General features: G+C 38.1%; 1 protein-coding gene across 1 annotated transcript in view; it reads right to left on the bottom strand.

Moving 5' to 3' along the window:
- Positions 1-16,273, bottom strand: part of LOC138241240 (uncharacterized) — a 132,264-nt gene that overhangs the window by 48,588 nt on the left and 67,403 nt on the right. The window contains exon 2 of the mRNA XM_069194335.1: positions 13,876-14,350. Within this exon, the coding sequence (XP_069050436.1) occupies positions 13,876-14,324 (449 nt within the window). The 5' untranslated portion in view covers positions 14,325-14,350. The remainder of the gene's footprint in view (positions 1-13,875; positions 14,351-16,273) is intronic.

Raw genomic sequence — 16,273 nt, 5'->3', positions numbered from 1 at the left:
CCATTATGGCTGATTATAACCCTATACTATAAAACCAATGGTTTTGCTTTATTTCTTAATATGATATACTATGATTCATATTTCTTATAACTCTTGTATCCCACAGTGATAAAATATTATTTGCACAAGGGAAATTTATGTTTAATTTTTGCTGCCCTGAGAAACCCAAGTCTTATTTTTGCTTCTCCTGCTGACAATGCTGACCGCAACCATAAATGCTCTTTCTAATCTGTCACAATAAATAATTCAGTTTTGACAACAAGCATGAGTTTGACATTTGTGTTATGAAGCTTGTCTGGAGAAAATATACTGTATTTACGGGCTGCTGGAGCAACGCACTGTACTGTACATCAGCATACCACATATGTCCCGATGAAAGATCACACTAGATCTATCTAAGCACATCTCCAGATTACATCCAGAACTCTGCCAATCAATAAAGTAAAAACAAACCATATGAAAAGTTGTTTTTGGAAGCTGTTATCGATTTATGCTGAATTGTATTAGATGAGACATGGTGTAGCACAGTCAAAAGCCTCTTTTTGTTTTGCTGTCTGGTAGTAATGAAACTTTAGACATGTGAATATCTTTTTCAGTAGAAACCAGGCTTCCTTAGCCTACTGTAGTTACCTGGCAATCAATAAGAGGTATGAAAATGTGAGCTTCTCTCTTTGCGTGAATTTAAGTGATGTCTGTTGCCAAGGCTTGAACTAAAGAGCAGTAAATTATGTGCCAATTTAATTTAAAGAAAAAAATTCCAAGTTAATTAAAAATATTAAATGGTTTTAAATGTTTTTCTGTGTCATAATTGGAATGAATGAATGCTAGCTCAATTTTCCTGAAGGGTCTTGCTCTTGCCTTAGATACAGTATAAAGGAAAGTAAAAACATTTTGTCCTGATAGTTTACGGCCTTATTCAACTGAAGGTTCTCCAGAGATGCTAAAGTATAGGACACAAGACATAGGAACTAGTGAGTTATTCGCCTTAAGCAACAGTACAGCAATTAATCAAACTGAATCAAGTAAACAAACACTTGCAGCAAGACAGCTGTGGAATATCTTTATTTCCAATGCAAATATGAAGTAGATAAAAATTGTGATGGAGGACACCATGCAAACTCAGATTGAAATGAATTATACAGGAAACTCCCAGGATGTGGAGACTGGAGATGAGTATGATAAGGCATCTGCAATTAAGGAATTCAGATTTCCACTTTTATGAACAGCACTGAAGGAGTAACTGGGCCAGGTGATCTTAAACATGATTATATTAAATGTCTCACCAGGTAAAGGCACTATTTGCAAATTAAGGAAGGACTTAAACAAATAATTCTGATGATGTGTACAGTTTTATAATGAAAGACCATACAACATTCTCCTAATAAAGACTTGAGGTAACCACATTCTATTGGCTAAGAACATTTTCTCCACAATAATTAAAAAAATGTTTGGTAACAAAAAAAATCCAGGTACTATAATACATCCCAGTTCTTTTTTTCCCCATAGCAGAATACACACAATTTTGTGCATGGAACCAGAGCAAACAAACCTGAAATCTGGTCCTTTTTGTATTCTGTGAAAATCACAAATTAAACTGGGGGATTATTACAATGAAAGGGTTTGTCTCTGAAAAGTCCCAGGGGTGTTTTCTGAGAAGCATGTACATTGTCCATTCAGGTTGATGAGAAAGTAAGTAGGCCATCTTCAGACAGCACAAGAGCAGGAAATGTAGACCAATATGCATGATCCGGTCAGGATGTCTTTCCATGTTTTATGTGTGGATGGCACATACTGTACAGCCACAGGTCCTGCTCGCAGGCTGCCAGTCAGGCCCATTAATAGATGTGTTCACAGGGGGATACAGATTAAGATGAAACACATCCACACAAAGGCTGTGTTTGATCAACATTTTCAGTAGCCTGTAGGATGGCGATTATTTAAAAAGAATGATGGGAAATTTCCTGGAGTGCTTTTGCTGTATTCCTTTGGAGATGCCCGCCAATTGCCTTGATACAGTAGCTTGAATGGTTAAAAGGGCTGCACATACAGTATCTTTGACAGCTTTCAAATGGAAAAAAAAAGTAATTTCATTATACCTAATCTGTTTGTGTGTACTGTAAAAGGTAAATAAAACTATATGTGATCTGTGCATGAACTTGGTAGAAAATTTAATTGACACATACTGTAGAACATGTACAGTATGCATGTTAAAAAAACACCACTGAGCAGTTCTTTGTCATGCATGTAAATAGAGGAGGAGTTCTTTTTTAATAGAGAAATAAAGCCTTTTGTAACAATTTGAATATTTTAACAATCTTCACTTCAATATTATTAAATATAAAGGCTCTTTCTATTGATACTATTGATATTTCTTTACATTTGTGTATTTCTTCAACATCTGTGTATAAACCTTTGAAAACAATTTTTGATCTTTTCGATCTTAAAAAATTCAGACATTAAAGGAAGGACATCTCTCCATGCTACAGCACATTACACAGTCTTCTAGCATCCCTAGTGATAATTTATTTAAATTACAGAGTAATTAATAAAGCAATTATGTGGAATTCTTTTTTCCTGCTAGTAACTGACAAAACAATTAAAATGTGAGTAGAAGTGAAATCTGCAACAGTAACATAACATGACTTATTAATTCATTCTAATTATAATTAAAAAGTAAAATCTGAAACAGAGAAGCAAAGGCACACAAAAGAGAATTTTGGCAGGGGTTTTCATTTTTCTATAGAAGCGAATCACCTCTGGTTATTTTGGTTGTCAGAGGGTACACTTGCTGAAGGGAAGCCTGATGTTAATTTCAAGTGGAACTTGGATTTCATGTTACTAAGTCTAAAAATGTTCTTTAAAATTAAAGACTATTTTCAGACTTATGATACAGTACGTGAGAGCTCTTCAGATACATGAGTGATCCTGTGCAAGGATAAGAGATAGGGAAATCATAGAAAAGGCCGCAAACATGTAGGGGCCATTGGACCACTTTATTCATTTACTGTAGCAGTTTAGCATAGTAAATGAACCTAAAATTATATAAAACAGTTCATGGGTGTTGAATGAGCCCAAAGTGTGGGCGTTAACGATTTAGCAAGGAAGAAAGTTCTAGTGAGGTTTTCTATTCTCTTTCTTTCATTTTGCTAGTTTCTCTTCTGACCTGAAGTAGTCCCTTTAGTTGACCCCGTCTATACCCCCTTAGAATATACAAGTCTATATAGGCTAGCCCCCTAGACTAGGAATCATTCTTGTTCCTTCCTGAACTATTTCAAGAGTATAATATCCATTATACAGTATTGTTCTGAGATGGTCTAGAGTCCCATTAAGGGCATACCCTGTATGGTGCCCATTGCTCGCCCACGACCCTAAATTTGAAGAAGTTAAAAAATGGATTGATGGAATATCCTTTTATGATATAGAAACAAAAACCAAACAAAATATTCTCCGGAAGGTCTTTCTAGCGTACTGTAAAGTTTGAACATGCTGTTCCTTGGACTTAATTTCCAAACATTTTGCTATAGGGTGTACCCTTGTATTCTAAGGACATAAAGAATCTACATACAGTAAACAGCAAAATCCCTTTCATACAAATCTTCCAGTAGCTCAGAATGTGATATTCATAATGTATATTTCTACTTCATGTGTAGATCACAGGGAATTTTAGTTCATAATTAAATTACAAAGAAATGTAATTATATTTATGTTGAAGTTTCTAACATTTTCCATTTAACAAAAACAAATAATAATATGAAAACTGATAAAAAAATTACACATTCTAACAACCAGATTGGATTTTGATCCTTTTACATCCCAATGCATCTGCATGAAGATCCACATACTATACTGAAAAGCACAGAGGTTCACTAATGTGTTTTTTTCTTTATTCAGGGCTACATCATTATAAAGATACCTGACAATTTAAATACATCATTACTGAATATTGCAGCCTTGAAAATGATACAATATAATACAATAATCATCCAATTAAATTATTGCTTGTTCAGAATTAACTGCAGATCAACTAAATTCCTCTTAGATTTATTTTCCTCTGCACTGAGAATTGTTCTTTCAAGAACAAAGTAGTTATTTTGAGTTTAAGCCTATCAGAGAAACATCAGATGGCTATAACAATATGTGTCATGCCCTTGCGTGTTTATAGCATAGACAAATTACTAACTGGGAAACTTTCTATTCCCGAAACTAAACCCACATTCCCCAAAACAAAAACATCCCCACAAAAGCAGTAGAATGGTGAAATAGATCAATATGATTAATATGCGTCTCAATTCTTTAAACCAGTAAAGGCCTCCATTGCCATCGCACATACTGTACTGTACATGATTCTATATTCTTACAAGTAGTTAAAAAGATCTAAAATTATTCCTGGTCTCAAGGAGCTGTCATATGCAGACAGGTTAAAGTAACTGAAGCCCTTCAGAATTAAAAGAAAGGAGATTTACTGTAATCTTAGTACTGTATATAAAATACTTAGAGGTGTAGACCCTTTAGTAGACCCTGTCTGTATCAGGTGTCATGATTGTAATCCCTTCTCTTTAGGGCACTCCGGCCCTGTCATATCTTGATTACATGCACCTGTCCCCCATCTTTATTTACGGGGGGGCTCTCCCACTATGCCTGGCTCAGCATTGGGAGATGGATGCCCAGAAGCCCACCTACCAGCTGGGCCAGGAGAGACCCGACAGCATAGGCTTCATCGCGGTATCGTGACCATCTGAGTCTGGGGCTCGGAGCGCCTGGCCTCCTTACCTTGGTTTTATCTCTTTCCCTGTTCCGGATCCCGTTCCAGATTTTAACCGTGATTGTCTCATCATGGATGGATCACCCAGTTTTGGACTTTGGACTGCACCCCAGATTCCCCTTTTGGACTGTCTGGATCTTTTTGCCCTTGCCACACCTTCCAAGCACTGGATCACCATCATCACGCCCCTGTCTGTCTACATGTACTATCCTGCTGTACCTTCCCTGATGTCCTTCTCCACTTACTTCTGGATTATACCGTCTGCATAGGGTCCTAAACTATGCTTCGCAGGAGCCTGGACTGGCTCCCGTTACAATCAGGTGACAGATAAAAAACAAAGACAGACGTTCCACAGTTGGAAACTAAAATGGAAGTCCTTACACAAAGAGCTCTGATTGTCTAAAAAACAGGGTTCCCAGCCAGGTGGCGGGACAGAAACTCTGGGCTTCTTCAGAAAGCAGCTGGATGGAATTTTAAAGTCACTGAGCTACTAAACTTCCATTTAACCTGATTCTTTTATATCTCAAAAGCTTAGCAAGCTGGGCCTGGTCAGTACTTGAGAACAGATGTGCAAAGACCCCTTCCGTCCCATATGCTCCTTTTGTAAACTTCAAGGAAGAGGTTTCAAAGCATCCAATATAATACTGCTCCATTCTGAAATAGCACCTACCTAGAGGCCATTAGGCACCTCAATATACAGTACATATCTTGGATGCTGCAAGTATTACATAGGAGTGAGTATGAATATAAGTGGAACAGACCTTTAATTTATTAAATAATACGGATTGTGTATAACTAAAATGTGTTTTTTTTGTTGTTCTTGTATCTGGGCTATACTGTGGCAAGTTTCAATCAACTTTGTTGACACAGCACTAAATCATTAAATCATTAAAGTATTAAATGAATCTTGAATAGAAAAAAAAAACCACTAATTGTTGTAGTGGTGGACCAGTAGGTGGCTACTCTGGAACCAAAAAATTCCAATGTCCCTAAGATGGGAATCAGGGACACAGTGCTTAAGAGGGTGCCATCCTTTACACAAGATGTAAAACCAAAGTTCTGACTGACTGGTCATTAAAGATCCCATGACACGTTTCATAAGAGTCAGTCATTTAATCCTGGTGAGAGTTTAATTCCTCTCTGGATATGTTCAGTTTGGCCTTGCTAAGGTTCCCCTTCAATTCAATTGGTAAAGCAATTTTATCACTTCACTGCCTGAAAGTCTGTTGTGGGGCTGCTGCCACATAGCAGCTGTAGAGCATCTGGTGGGTGCTGCATTTTATGCCTGAATGAAGTGGATAACCTCATTATACTTACATTACTTTAAGACCTTTGAAATATATATCATATAAATTTTACATTTTTCTTATACAATGAACTGTTATTCTTTTTAATATTCTTAAAATGTACAAGAGGGAATCTTCTTGTTTGTAACATTTCTCATATTCTATATAAGAGCACAAGTAGAGAACTGTGGGTACAGTGGTCTCAAGATGTAATAAAGGCCACAGTGCCCACAAAGGTTCCAGGTATGATGCACAATAAAAAGGGCATCGCAAGGTTTGGGTGAGTTAAAACTGGCTAGCTGTGGGGTGCTTATGAGCATGCAGAGCTCTCAGTTACAGCTGTGTGACAGCCTCCTTTCTGATGTCTTGGCCCTAGTGTTTGTAGTGCAGGCTTGCCTGCCAGCAGAAGCAGATGGCCTAACAGTGTGTGTTCCAGAGGACACAGGGCATGGTCTTCAAGGACTGGAGTGGTGAACTGATTAGATTAAAGGTTAGTGTTCAAAACTGCAGTTCATTTAAACTTTTTTAAACTATATGCAAATTAATAATAATAATAATAATCATAATACTGTACATCCTTTTAATAAAGTTGTCATTCATCGGGTTGTTTTTTCTTTTTCGCAGAAAAAAAGGGGCTGTTTTTCATTCTCTCTACTGTATTGATGCAACCCGACAAAGGGGTTTAATTAATATTATTCTTAATAATAATAATAATAATTGCTTACACTTATATAGCGCTTTTCTGGACACTCCACTCAAAGCGCTTTACAGGTAATGGGGACCCCCCTCCACCATCACCAATGTGCAGCATCCACCTGGATGATGCAATGGCAGCCATAGTGCACCAGAACGCTCACCCACACATCAGCTATCAGTGGGGAGGAGAGCAGTGTAATGAAGCCAATTCATAGATGGGGATTATTAGGAGGCCACGATTGGTAAGGGCCAATGGGAAATTTGGCCAGGATGCCGAGGTTACACCCCTACTCTTTTCGAGAAACACCATGGGATTTTTAATGACCACAGAGAGTCAGGACTTCGGTTTTACAAGATGTCTCATCCGAAACACGGCACCTGTTTACAGTATAGTGTCCCTGTCACTATACTGTAGCATTAGAACCCACATGGACATCAGGGTGAGCGCCCCCTGCTGGCCCCACTAACAGTGGAGGTCTCCCATCCAGGTACTGACCAGGCTTACACTTACTTAGCTTCAGTGGGTTGCCAGCTGTGAGTTGGAGAGTGACATGATGAAATAGAGAAGCAGATAACTGGAGGGGACACCATGGTACCCAGTCACTGGACTTCTATGGGTTGCGATGAACCTGTTAGTTGTTATAATTGTGACGTTATTCTACTTATGAGTGTCTGACAGCACCATACATGCAGGGAGCTATTGAAGTAGGGAGGCTTAGAGAGGAGGTTAATCTGTTTAACATGATGTGAGCAGGGCCAGCAGTAATCTAGGAGCTGAGAGAGCATGCTGCATATAAAAAAACATTAGCAATGAAAATCAGAAATGTCTCAATTTCTGTGCAATGGGACTCTAATGTCTATGTACTGTATAGTAGATAGGTGTCGTGCGTGCTGCTTACGTTGTTAAATCAGCAGGTTGAGTAAAGTATCTTTGGAACAAATTCTTCGGGCATAAGTATATTTTAGAACACTACAACATGCAACAGCAAAAGGCCATTCTTGTAGAAGAATTCTGAAATGGCACTTCAGACACTGTCTGATTTTGCCTTTCTCTAGGAGAATTTCTAGCTTCCAGTTCTTTTGACTGGATGTGAGAAGTGTGAAACACTGAAAGAAAAAAAAAAGAAAACAGAGGATTATACAGAACCCACATTCAACTGTATTCATGTGCTTAATTTGTATTTTTCTCCTCAGAATTTAATCTTTTTTTAAAATATGGAATTATTTTATTTAATCCATTAAAGCTATGGGAGTGAAATATGGACTTCCAGCCCTAAGAAGGGCTACCCACATGTTATAATTCTTGAATGTAGCATAACTGCTAGAAATCCCATTACACAAATCCACCATTTGTCATTTACTCAGAATTGCCGTAAACTGAAAGATCAAAGCAAGATGTTATACTGTAGTTAATGTTTCTACTTGTATATGAAATGCATCTACTGTATGAGTTCCAGATGAGTGTGTAAAAGAACAACATGCAGGATAGAATTTACAGTTGAAGGAAATTATGGAAATTCTTTGTGTGCTACTTGAATGAATTAATATAATTCACATCTGCAGGGCTCCAGTTCAATCAAAAATCAAATAGCATATTTCAGGCTGCAGTTTCAACATGACGGCACAAACACACTAAAACACACCTTAACCAAGGCAGCAGGCCATGGGAATCAATAAGTGTTTTTTAAAATGGGTATTGGACTGTGATGGTGAGGTTCAAAAACCTTCATTAAGTAAAATCTTTATGTGTCCTCAGAACTCACTGCAGGCCACCGGCCGAACACTGCAGTCTCCTGCAGTCCACTGGGACTAAGCAAGACAATAAATGTCAACACAGCAGGCCACGCAGAATGCCAGGTGCAAATGTGTCGGTTGTTTAGGCTAGCCTGTCATGGACAGTAAAGCACAGCACTGAGAGACAGTGACTTGGACCAGATTTAGATTCACTGGTCAAGAGAAGAGCAATGCTCCAAAAAGATTTCATAAAACCATCGTTCTCAGTGCCATTTTATGTTCCTTTCGTAAACTGCTGTGTAGGTTAAGCCTTACGCATCTCATGGGAACTGATAATATCCAGTAGCAAGTTTGGGTGGTTTTTCATTTCTGAAGAGTATACTGACGTAAAGAGGTAACTCTTCATTACTCATAAGCCCCTGCTTTACAGAAGTTTGCAAGTACTAATGGCTTGTTTCACCTGTCATTCAGAGTGTCCCAATTACTTCCATCAGTGTCAGAAACACATTAAAACATTTTGCATTTCCAAGACGGACAGAACAAGATTAAAAATATGTGTAAAGGGAAACTGCTCCCCCGAGGCCACGCTCAGGCAGAAAGTGTGTTTTGTTTCCTCTGCAAGTCAAACAGCTCTCGTATGATTAGTGTGCTGTGAGAAGAAATCTCATTCTCAGTTCCATTCATGCGGATGAGTCAATTATGAAGAAAAAACATGTTTATGACCACAAAAGCTATAACCGTGGTATTGATTTTTTTCTATATATTAATATGGAGAAACCTCACGTGCAGTTTAATGGGGGCACTTGTGATTAGCTACATGTACATTTATAAACTGCACTAAACTATTATGAAATGAGGCCCTCCCCAAAAGGAAATTAAATACTGTTTTAATTTTTTTAATTTAACACGACCCAAATATCCTGCAGGTATGCCAGCTGTATTATCTGCATATATTAATAAAATACCAGATAATTTTAAAAAGCACTTTAAGCTTAAGTAATTTCTAACAATAATTAATCCAAGAAAGGTTGCAAATGTGAAGACAGCATTCAGCCCATATAGCTTGCATGATTGCCAATAGCTAATTGAACCAAGAATCTCATCTAGGTGTTTAATGGAAGAGCAGTGGATCAAGTTCAATATCACACCTGGATAACTTGTAGCAGGCTCCCAAAACCCTCCGTGTAAACAAAGTGCTCCATATTAATATTTTATGGAGACTTTACAGAAAAAAAAGCTGTCTGAATACCTAAACATACCACGTTACAGTATATTCTCTGTTTATATACAGTAACTGTAAATGTATCCTGCTGTTTGTTCAAACACTCTAGCAAATTGGTTTAGCAAGACTTTCCTTTTTCTAAGTATCCCTTCTACAGTATGTCTATTTAACTATTATATAATTTAAGATTATGAAAAAATACTTACCGGTCTGAAATTACACGGGTCCTTTCACAAGCCGTTCACTATATTAGCAAGTCCTGTGCATGAGTATTGCATGTTACAACACTAAAGAATATGTGCATTTTTTCTCACCATAAGCATTAAATCAACAGACGTTGTACAAATGTGGAGAAAATAATAACTATAGCAGTTCTGTTTTTCCTCTAATTGTCCAATGTATGCATATATGAACTTCCAATAACTGAAGAAAAAAAATAAATTGAAAGTCATATTCCTTTTCATTTTTTAACCTTTCATGTACAGTAATTTCACTCATGCTGAATGAAAAATGCGATAATACACCCCCTAAAACTTCTTTTATATATGCTTTTATTAGCACTATGATGCTACCATAAGAAAAATAATACAAATATTTCAGTGTTCTGGGGAACTTCAGCCCACACATATGGAAAAGCAGGGAAATGGATGAATTCAAATGAGAGTAAAAGGACAAAGGAGATACTGAAAAGCAACATACTGTAATCAGAAGTTCAAAGCAATTATTTAGTGCTTGTTGTTTGAAATTGTTTAACCATTGTTAAAGAAAAGAAATAAATGAAGCATTTAAAAAATCAAAAGTCAGGATAATGTGTCTCTGATATTTTTATCAGTTATTTGTTACTGTATGTGGATGTACCCTACTGTAGACAGATTTAGGGGCAGATTGGGACAGAAAGTAGTTTGAAACTACAACCAAGAACAAATTACAGTACTCTTAACCTATTCTAGACAAGCACCCATTCCAATACAATGCTAGGACCTGCCTATCAAAAGATCAATCACTATGACGCCCAACCCCTGGAGCTGTCACAATTTATATGACTACTAATTTATATGGCTAATGCATTCATTGAAAACAGCTTATAGGGGCTACGTTGAAGTTTGCATGACATTTTGGCAAAAATTTACAAAGCTGGGAATTGTGGAGCATTCTGGGTAAGGTTACTGTGCTCAATGGCAAAATAGCAGTTTTCCCACCTGGAATTTGAGCCTGCAACCCTCTGATCAGGGTGTCCAGAGGCTTGTCTACTGCTCTACATGGCCACCCCATAAAGCATGTCACTTTGTCAAGTTGTTCCTGCCTGATATCCAAGTTGATAAATGCACTGTAATTTGCCCGTTTTATCCACCTGCTCTCTCCTCAGCCCCCTGTCCCACCAGCCTTGCATTCAGTATCTTGTCTTCACTTATTGCTCTCTGATGCTCCTTGGCTTGGCCTTCCCCTGATTCTCTCCTAGAAAATGCCAAGACTGCACAGTCTTGCCACCTACCAGTACTTGCTCATCAATTCACCCCTCTGCCTTGTACTTACTGTAGTACCTACTACCCTCCTAGGAAACTACCCTTTATCCCTTTTACACCCTCATCTTCACAATGTACTATCATTCTCTCTAACCCAGAACCCTACCAATTAATAACATGTATATTCTTTCATTGTATGCTTGTATGCTGTTTCATATGGCTGCATTTAAATATATATATATATTCAGTATGATAATGTGACTGACTTTTTCTGATGCTGGCTAAAGCCATGTCCATAATTTCCACACATTTAATAGAAGGATATATGTATGTCTGAAAGTATGTACTGTATGTTACAAAGTATACTGTACATTTTCAGCTGATTGCTATTACTTGTTCTATAAGCTTTATCATAATTTGCACCCCCATGGAGAGCACGTCTGGAGCATCTGTGCTGCATGTAAATGAACCCTAAAGGTGAATAATGAGTCATAGAGAAATTTTGCTTTTTTTAAAATTGGAAGTAAAATTGGAAACAATGACACTGCTGTGTAGAAAAAGCATCATTCCTAGAAAGAACAGTGCCAACATTAGACACTGGAGGAGATCTTAGTTCCCTATCTACATTTCTTTGGCATGAATTATCTCATGGAAACAGTAGTACATTTCTCCATTCATTCATAAAAACATTACCACCCCTGACAAGCGAGGGGGTTCTTATTAAGGGACTGCAGAGGATCTGCTTTATAACTGGTGATTCGTAGGCTTCTTTCTCCCACGCTCCCTGAGCTCTGATTGACTGGCTTAATGATATCAGCACCTTCCTCTTTTTCTTAAGAATGATATAAAAAACACATGTAAAAAGATACCAAATATCAGAATACAGATGGTATAGAATTTGTGCTTGCAAATGTCTTAAAATGGTCACAGGTGTTTTAAAATAACACAAGATGATACTGCCATACCTTAACTTAAAGGTCCAAATGACAAACAAGAAAACATTCAATTTTATTTGGTATATCTTCTGAATTACATCTCATTGTGTATCTTCACAAATCTCTACATGTGGCTGATGTTCAGTAGGATAAGCTGTGAGAGATAAAGCAGTACATTTTCTTTATTTCTTTTTAATTAGCACCAAAAAGTATTATAATCCCTGAGGGTCATAACAAGCTGTCATGCGATCCAGTTCTGTCCTTTACCTCAGTTTCTTACTTACAGTATTAAATACAAGTCTTTTCTTGATGCAGTGAAGTTAGGCAACATACAGTACCCCCCACACACCATACTAATTTCTAATGTGACAGTTATTACTAATTTAAAAGTGACATTTTCAGACAAGGGGTAATATTTGTAGCAGCACGGCACATTATTGCACTTAGAACTAAGTATTATTAAAGATGTATAATAATCTTTCTCTTGCCTTGAACAAACAGCTTGGGACACTGTGTAAAACCAGAGAAATGAAGAGGTCCACTTGATAAGAAAGATCTTTCAGGTCTGAAACAAAGACCAGGAAATCACAAAGCTGTACGTCTTGAATATGGTATAGACTGGATCCAGTCACCTATTCACCTTCTACTAGGGTAAAGGGTGAGAGCTTACTGTCCATTAGCCAACTGATGATCCTTCAAGGGGATCTACAGGGTTAGTACCAGGATTATAGCCCAAACATCCTAACTGCTCATCAACTGTGATGTTGTATCTAGCACCCAACTAATTTTCACTATTTAACTCACTAGCTCATCTTCTCATTCCAACTGAACTTAGAATCTGACTTTACCAACCACATGACTGCAATAACCCACAAGTCTTTTGTGCCCACGATATTCTAAATAAGTGAAAAAAATATGTTTTGCCTTATTATTCAATGTAATTGAAGAGGTGGTCTCTTTTTGTCAACACAAATACCTTGAATATTCCAGTATTTTCAGCAAAACACTATAACCAGGATGCTTCTCCCACCTATCTCACCTAGGGCCAGACACAAGCGTTTGAATGTGCCCCAACGGTTTTAAGGCATCGTGCTGACTTTGGCTAACTTCCCAGCTGAGCGCTCCTCAGCTATGCTGGGCAAAGCTTTCTCTCTTCTCTCTATAATGTGACACTTCCAGCACAGAGCAAGCATCTACTGTACCAGCTGGACCACAGACCAACCCAGACCAACTCTGTCTTTCCAGTGGAAAGTTTAAACTCGCCAAGGACATTTGACCAATGCAACATTGATCTCAAGAGCTGAACTATTAATCCAAACACGTTTGATTTTAACATTGAAGTTATTATCTAATCTTTGAAATCCCTGAGTGATCTACTTTTTTATATCACAGCAGCTCTTTCTCAAATATTTTCTGTTTGTTGTTTTGTTATTCCTGTTTTGGTGTTGTATTGATAAATTATGACAACCAGTGTATATTTAGAATCCATGTCAGAGACTGTAAATTATCAAGTGATTGATTCCCACGTAAGAGCACTCTCACAATTTGCTGTTCCAATTAATAATTGTTACAGTTAATTAAAACCCTTACATCACTGCACTTTTACATCTGCCTTTCTATAGATATTTGCAGAGGTGGAAACAGTAATGGGCATCCTCAAACATCCTATTCACAGTAAGACAGAACCCCATTATCTTTCAAAGAAAATTGGTGCTTCAAATCATCATGTGAAAGCCAGTCCTGTAATTGACTTGGTGGATTAATTGATTGTACTTACTCCCACTCCTTGCGCTTGGCCTGAGGGGTACTCTGCATCTTGTGAGCCTCATGGGCTTTGATGATGTCCTTCTGCTCAATGAGACCCCCACGGCGGCGCTTGATGAGGTGGGGGCTGACGGGCATCGCAGGGTCCAGGCCCAGCGTGGGCACCTCAAAGGAAACTCCTCCATCAAAGGGGAAGCTGGTGTCGGCCTCGCGGGCGCGCAGCTCGTACAGGGCGTCGAAGCTGGCGGTGCGGGACAGGAGGCTGTCTGAGAGGCTCTCAGGCTCCAGCAGGGAGCAGGACCGGGAGCCTTGGGTCAAGCCCAGCCGATGCTTGTGCCAGCTCTCTGCCTCTGGCGGTGGCAGCATGTAGCGGTGGGGGGTGCTGCCCAGCTGTGGAACTCCCAGGGCATTGTGGTCTGAAAGCGTGTGAGCGCTGACTGAACAAGTGCCCAACTCCAGCATCTTCGGACTCTTGTTTCACCATAGTGCTGCAAAGAGGGAGAAAGTAAGAAATACACATTTAAAATCATCAACATCAATGAAATACACATTCATTGACATCCAAAGTAGCGGAAGAGGCATATACTGTAGGATCCTCTGGGTGAGCTCAGGAACATTTTGGTTATATTATGTTATTAGCAAGACATTTAAAACCACTTTACCTTTTTTAGTGTAAACCTTTGAATAAACTGTATCCTTTCAACAGCTGTAAAGCTGTAGAAATTAAGCATATGAGTTGAATGTTATGTTAATAAGTTGGAGAGCTTGGCCCAGAATGAAAAAGCAAGTGCTCTGCAGCCTCTGAGGACTGGAGTTTGGATTACCCAAATGACTGAAGGACTGGAGGACCCCTTTCAGTCGCTGACGGATAATCAGTGCCAAACTAGTAACCAACTGCCAATACAGGGCTAGAATGACACACCATTTCTACGCTAAGACATTAAGGGATTCCTTATTTCACAGTGACGTACTACAACTGTTCTCAAAGAATGGCATACTAGTTATGATCTATCTAGCTCAATAAGAACCACCCTGCATACTTTTCATTTTTTTTCCCCATTCCAAAAAAATGAAGGAAACTTCTTCAGTCGTTAAAAATTCTTTGTTTGCCACATGCTTTATCTTTCGCTGTACCTAAAGCAAGTACCTCATTTATACTGCAGTAAAATAACAGAATCATCAATAAACTACAGGAATGACTAACTAATGAAAATACATTTCTCTACTTCTTTTAACCAAAATAAATGATCTTTTGGCAATGACACTGCATTTTGAAAATCTATGTTTTTTATTGAATGTTTACATCAGATTTCTGCATATCATTATGATTTTGAAATGCGTCTTGTTCTCCTGACCAGAAAGCCCACTAAATCACTCTCCAAGACAAAAAAATGTTTGCTGATTGAAGAGAAATAGATAAATATTTACTGAGGATGCTGAAAGAAAGATGGAAAGAGAAGAAGGTACCGAAGCCAATGGCCATTCAAAAATGGGATTACTGTATGTTACTCTATTAAGAAATGTGCAAAGGACTGGACTGCCTTAAACCAAACTCAACCATAAAGAGATAATAGCTGGATAGCCTGACCATAGTTTTTTTTTTTAACATACCACATCAGAAGAATCCACTCTGTAGAAGGAGAATGAGTTGAAAGGTAAAACATATTGTGAACATCCTATCAGAGTTAATAAAACTGACACCACATACTGTATAAGGGGTAACACTAAGCAATTTTACATTTCTTCTTGTGTTCTGCAGCCCATATTCCAATTTTCCAATTCACAAGGAGGCATTCTTTCAGCAATTTCACTTTCAAGACACTATACAAGACACCCTATTGAGTATCAGAGGGATATGACAGATCAGAAAGCTAGTGTTTCATTCTTAATTTTTTCATGGACAATGAGATGCCAAGCCTGACATTCTTGCTTCTGCAGCCAAAACTCATTTGGTCCTTGAACAATATGCTTATCCTGAAAACATCAGGTGTCTGTTATTGTTACCGATTTTTGTTGTGGGTCCTTCTTATTTATTATTTTTAGCATATCATTCGCTACATGGGGCTGTCAGTAATACTAGTGGAATATCCTATTAAATGAAAACATCTTTAAATTTTGACAGTTTTAACAACCAGAGACAAATACATGACTCACCATGGATACCTACTGTATGTGGCCATCTGAACATGTGGCAATTTCCTTAAAGGGGACAAGAGTTCATTTACAGCTCAAGTGGCATACAGGTACTCTCATACTAACGTTTCTAGGATTTAGATAGTGAAATTTTGGCTTTCCTTCCTATCACATCTGTTCGTCAATGTTCATTCTTATGCACACAAATTTCTAATTAGGAAGAACAAGCAAAAGTAACCAGCTAAACACAACACTAACTGATTAAATGGAAGTGTGAA

Source organism: Lepisosteus oculatus, chromosome 9 (genome assembly GCF_040954835.1).
Source record: "Lepisosteus oculatus isolate fLepOcu1 chromosome 9, fLepOcu1.hap2, whole genome shotgun sequence".
Lineage (NCBI taxonomy): Eukaryota > Metazoa > Chordata > Actinopteri > Semionotiformes > Lepisosteidae > Lepisosteus > Lepisosteus oculatus.
The sequence above is the reverse complement of the archived record's forward strand: the minus strand, read 5'-3'. Positions and strand labels throughout refer to the sequence as shown.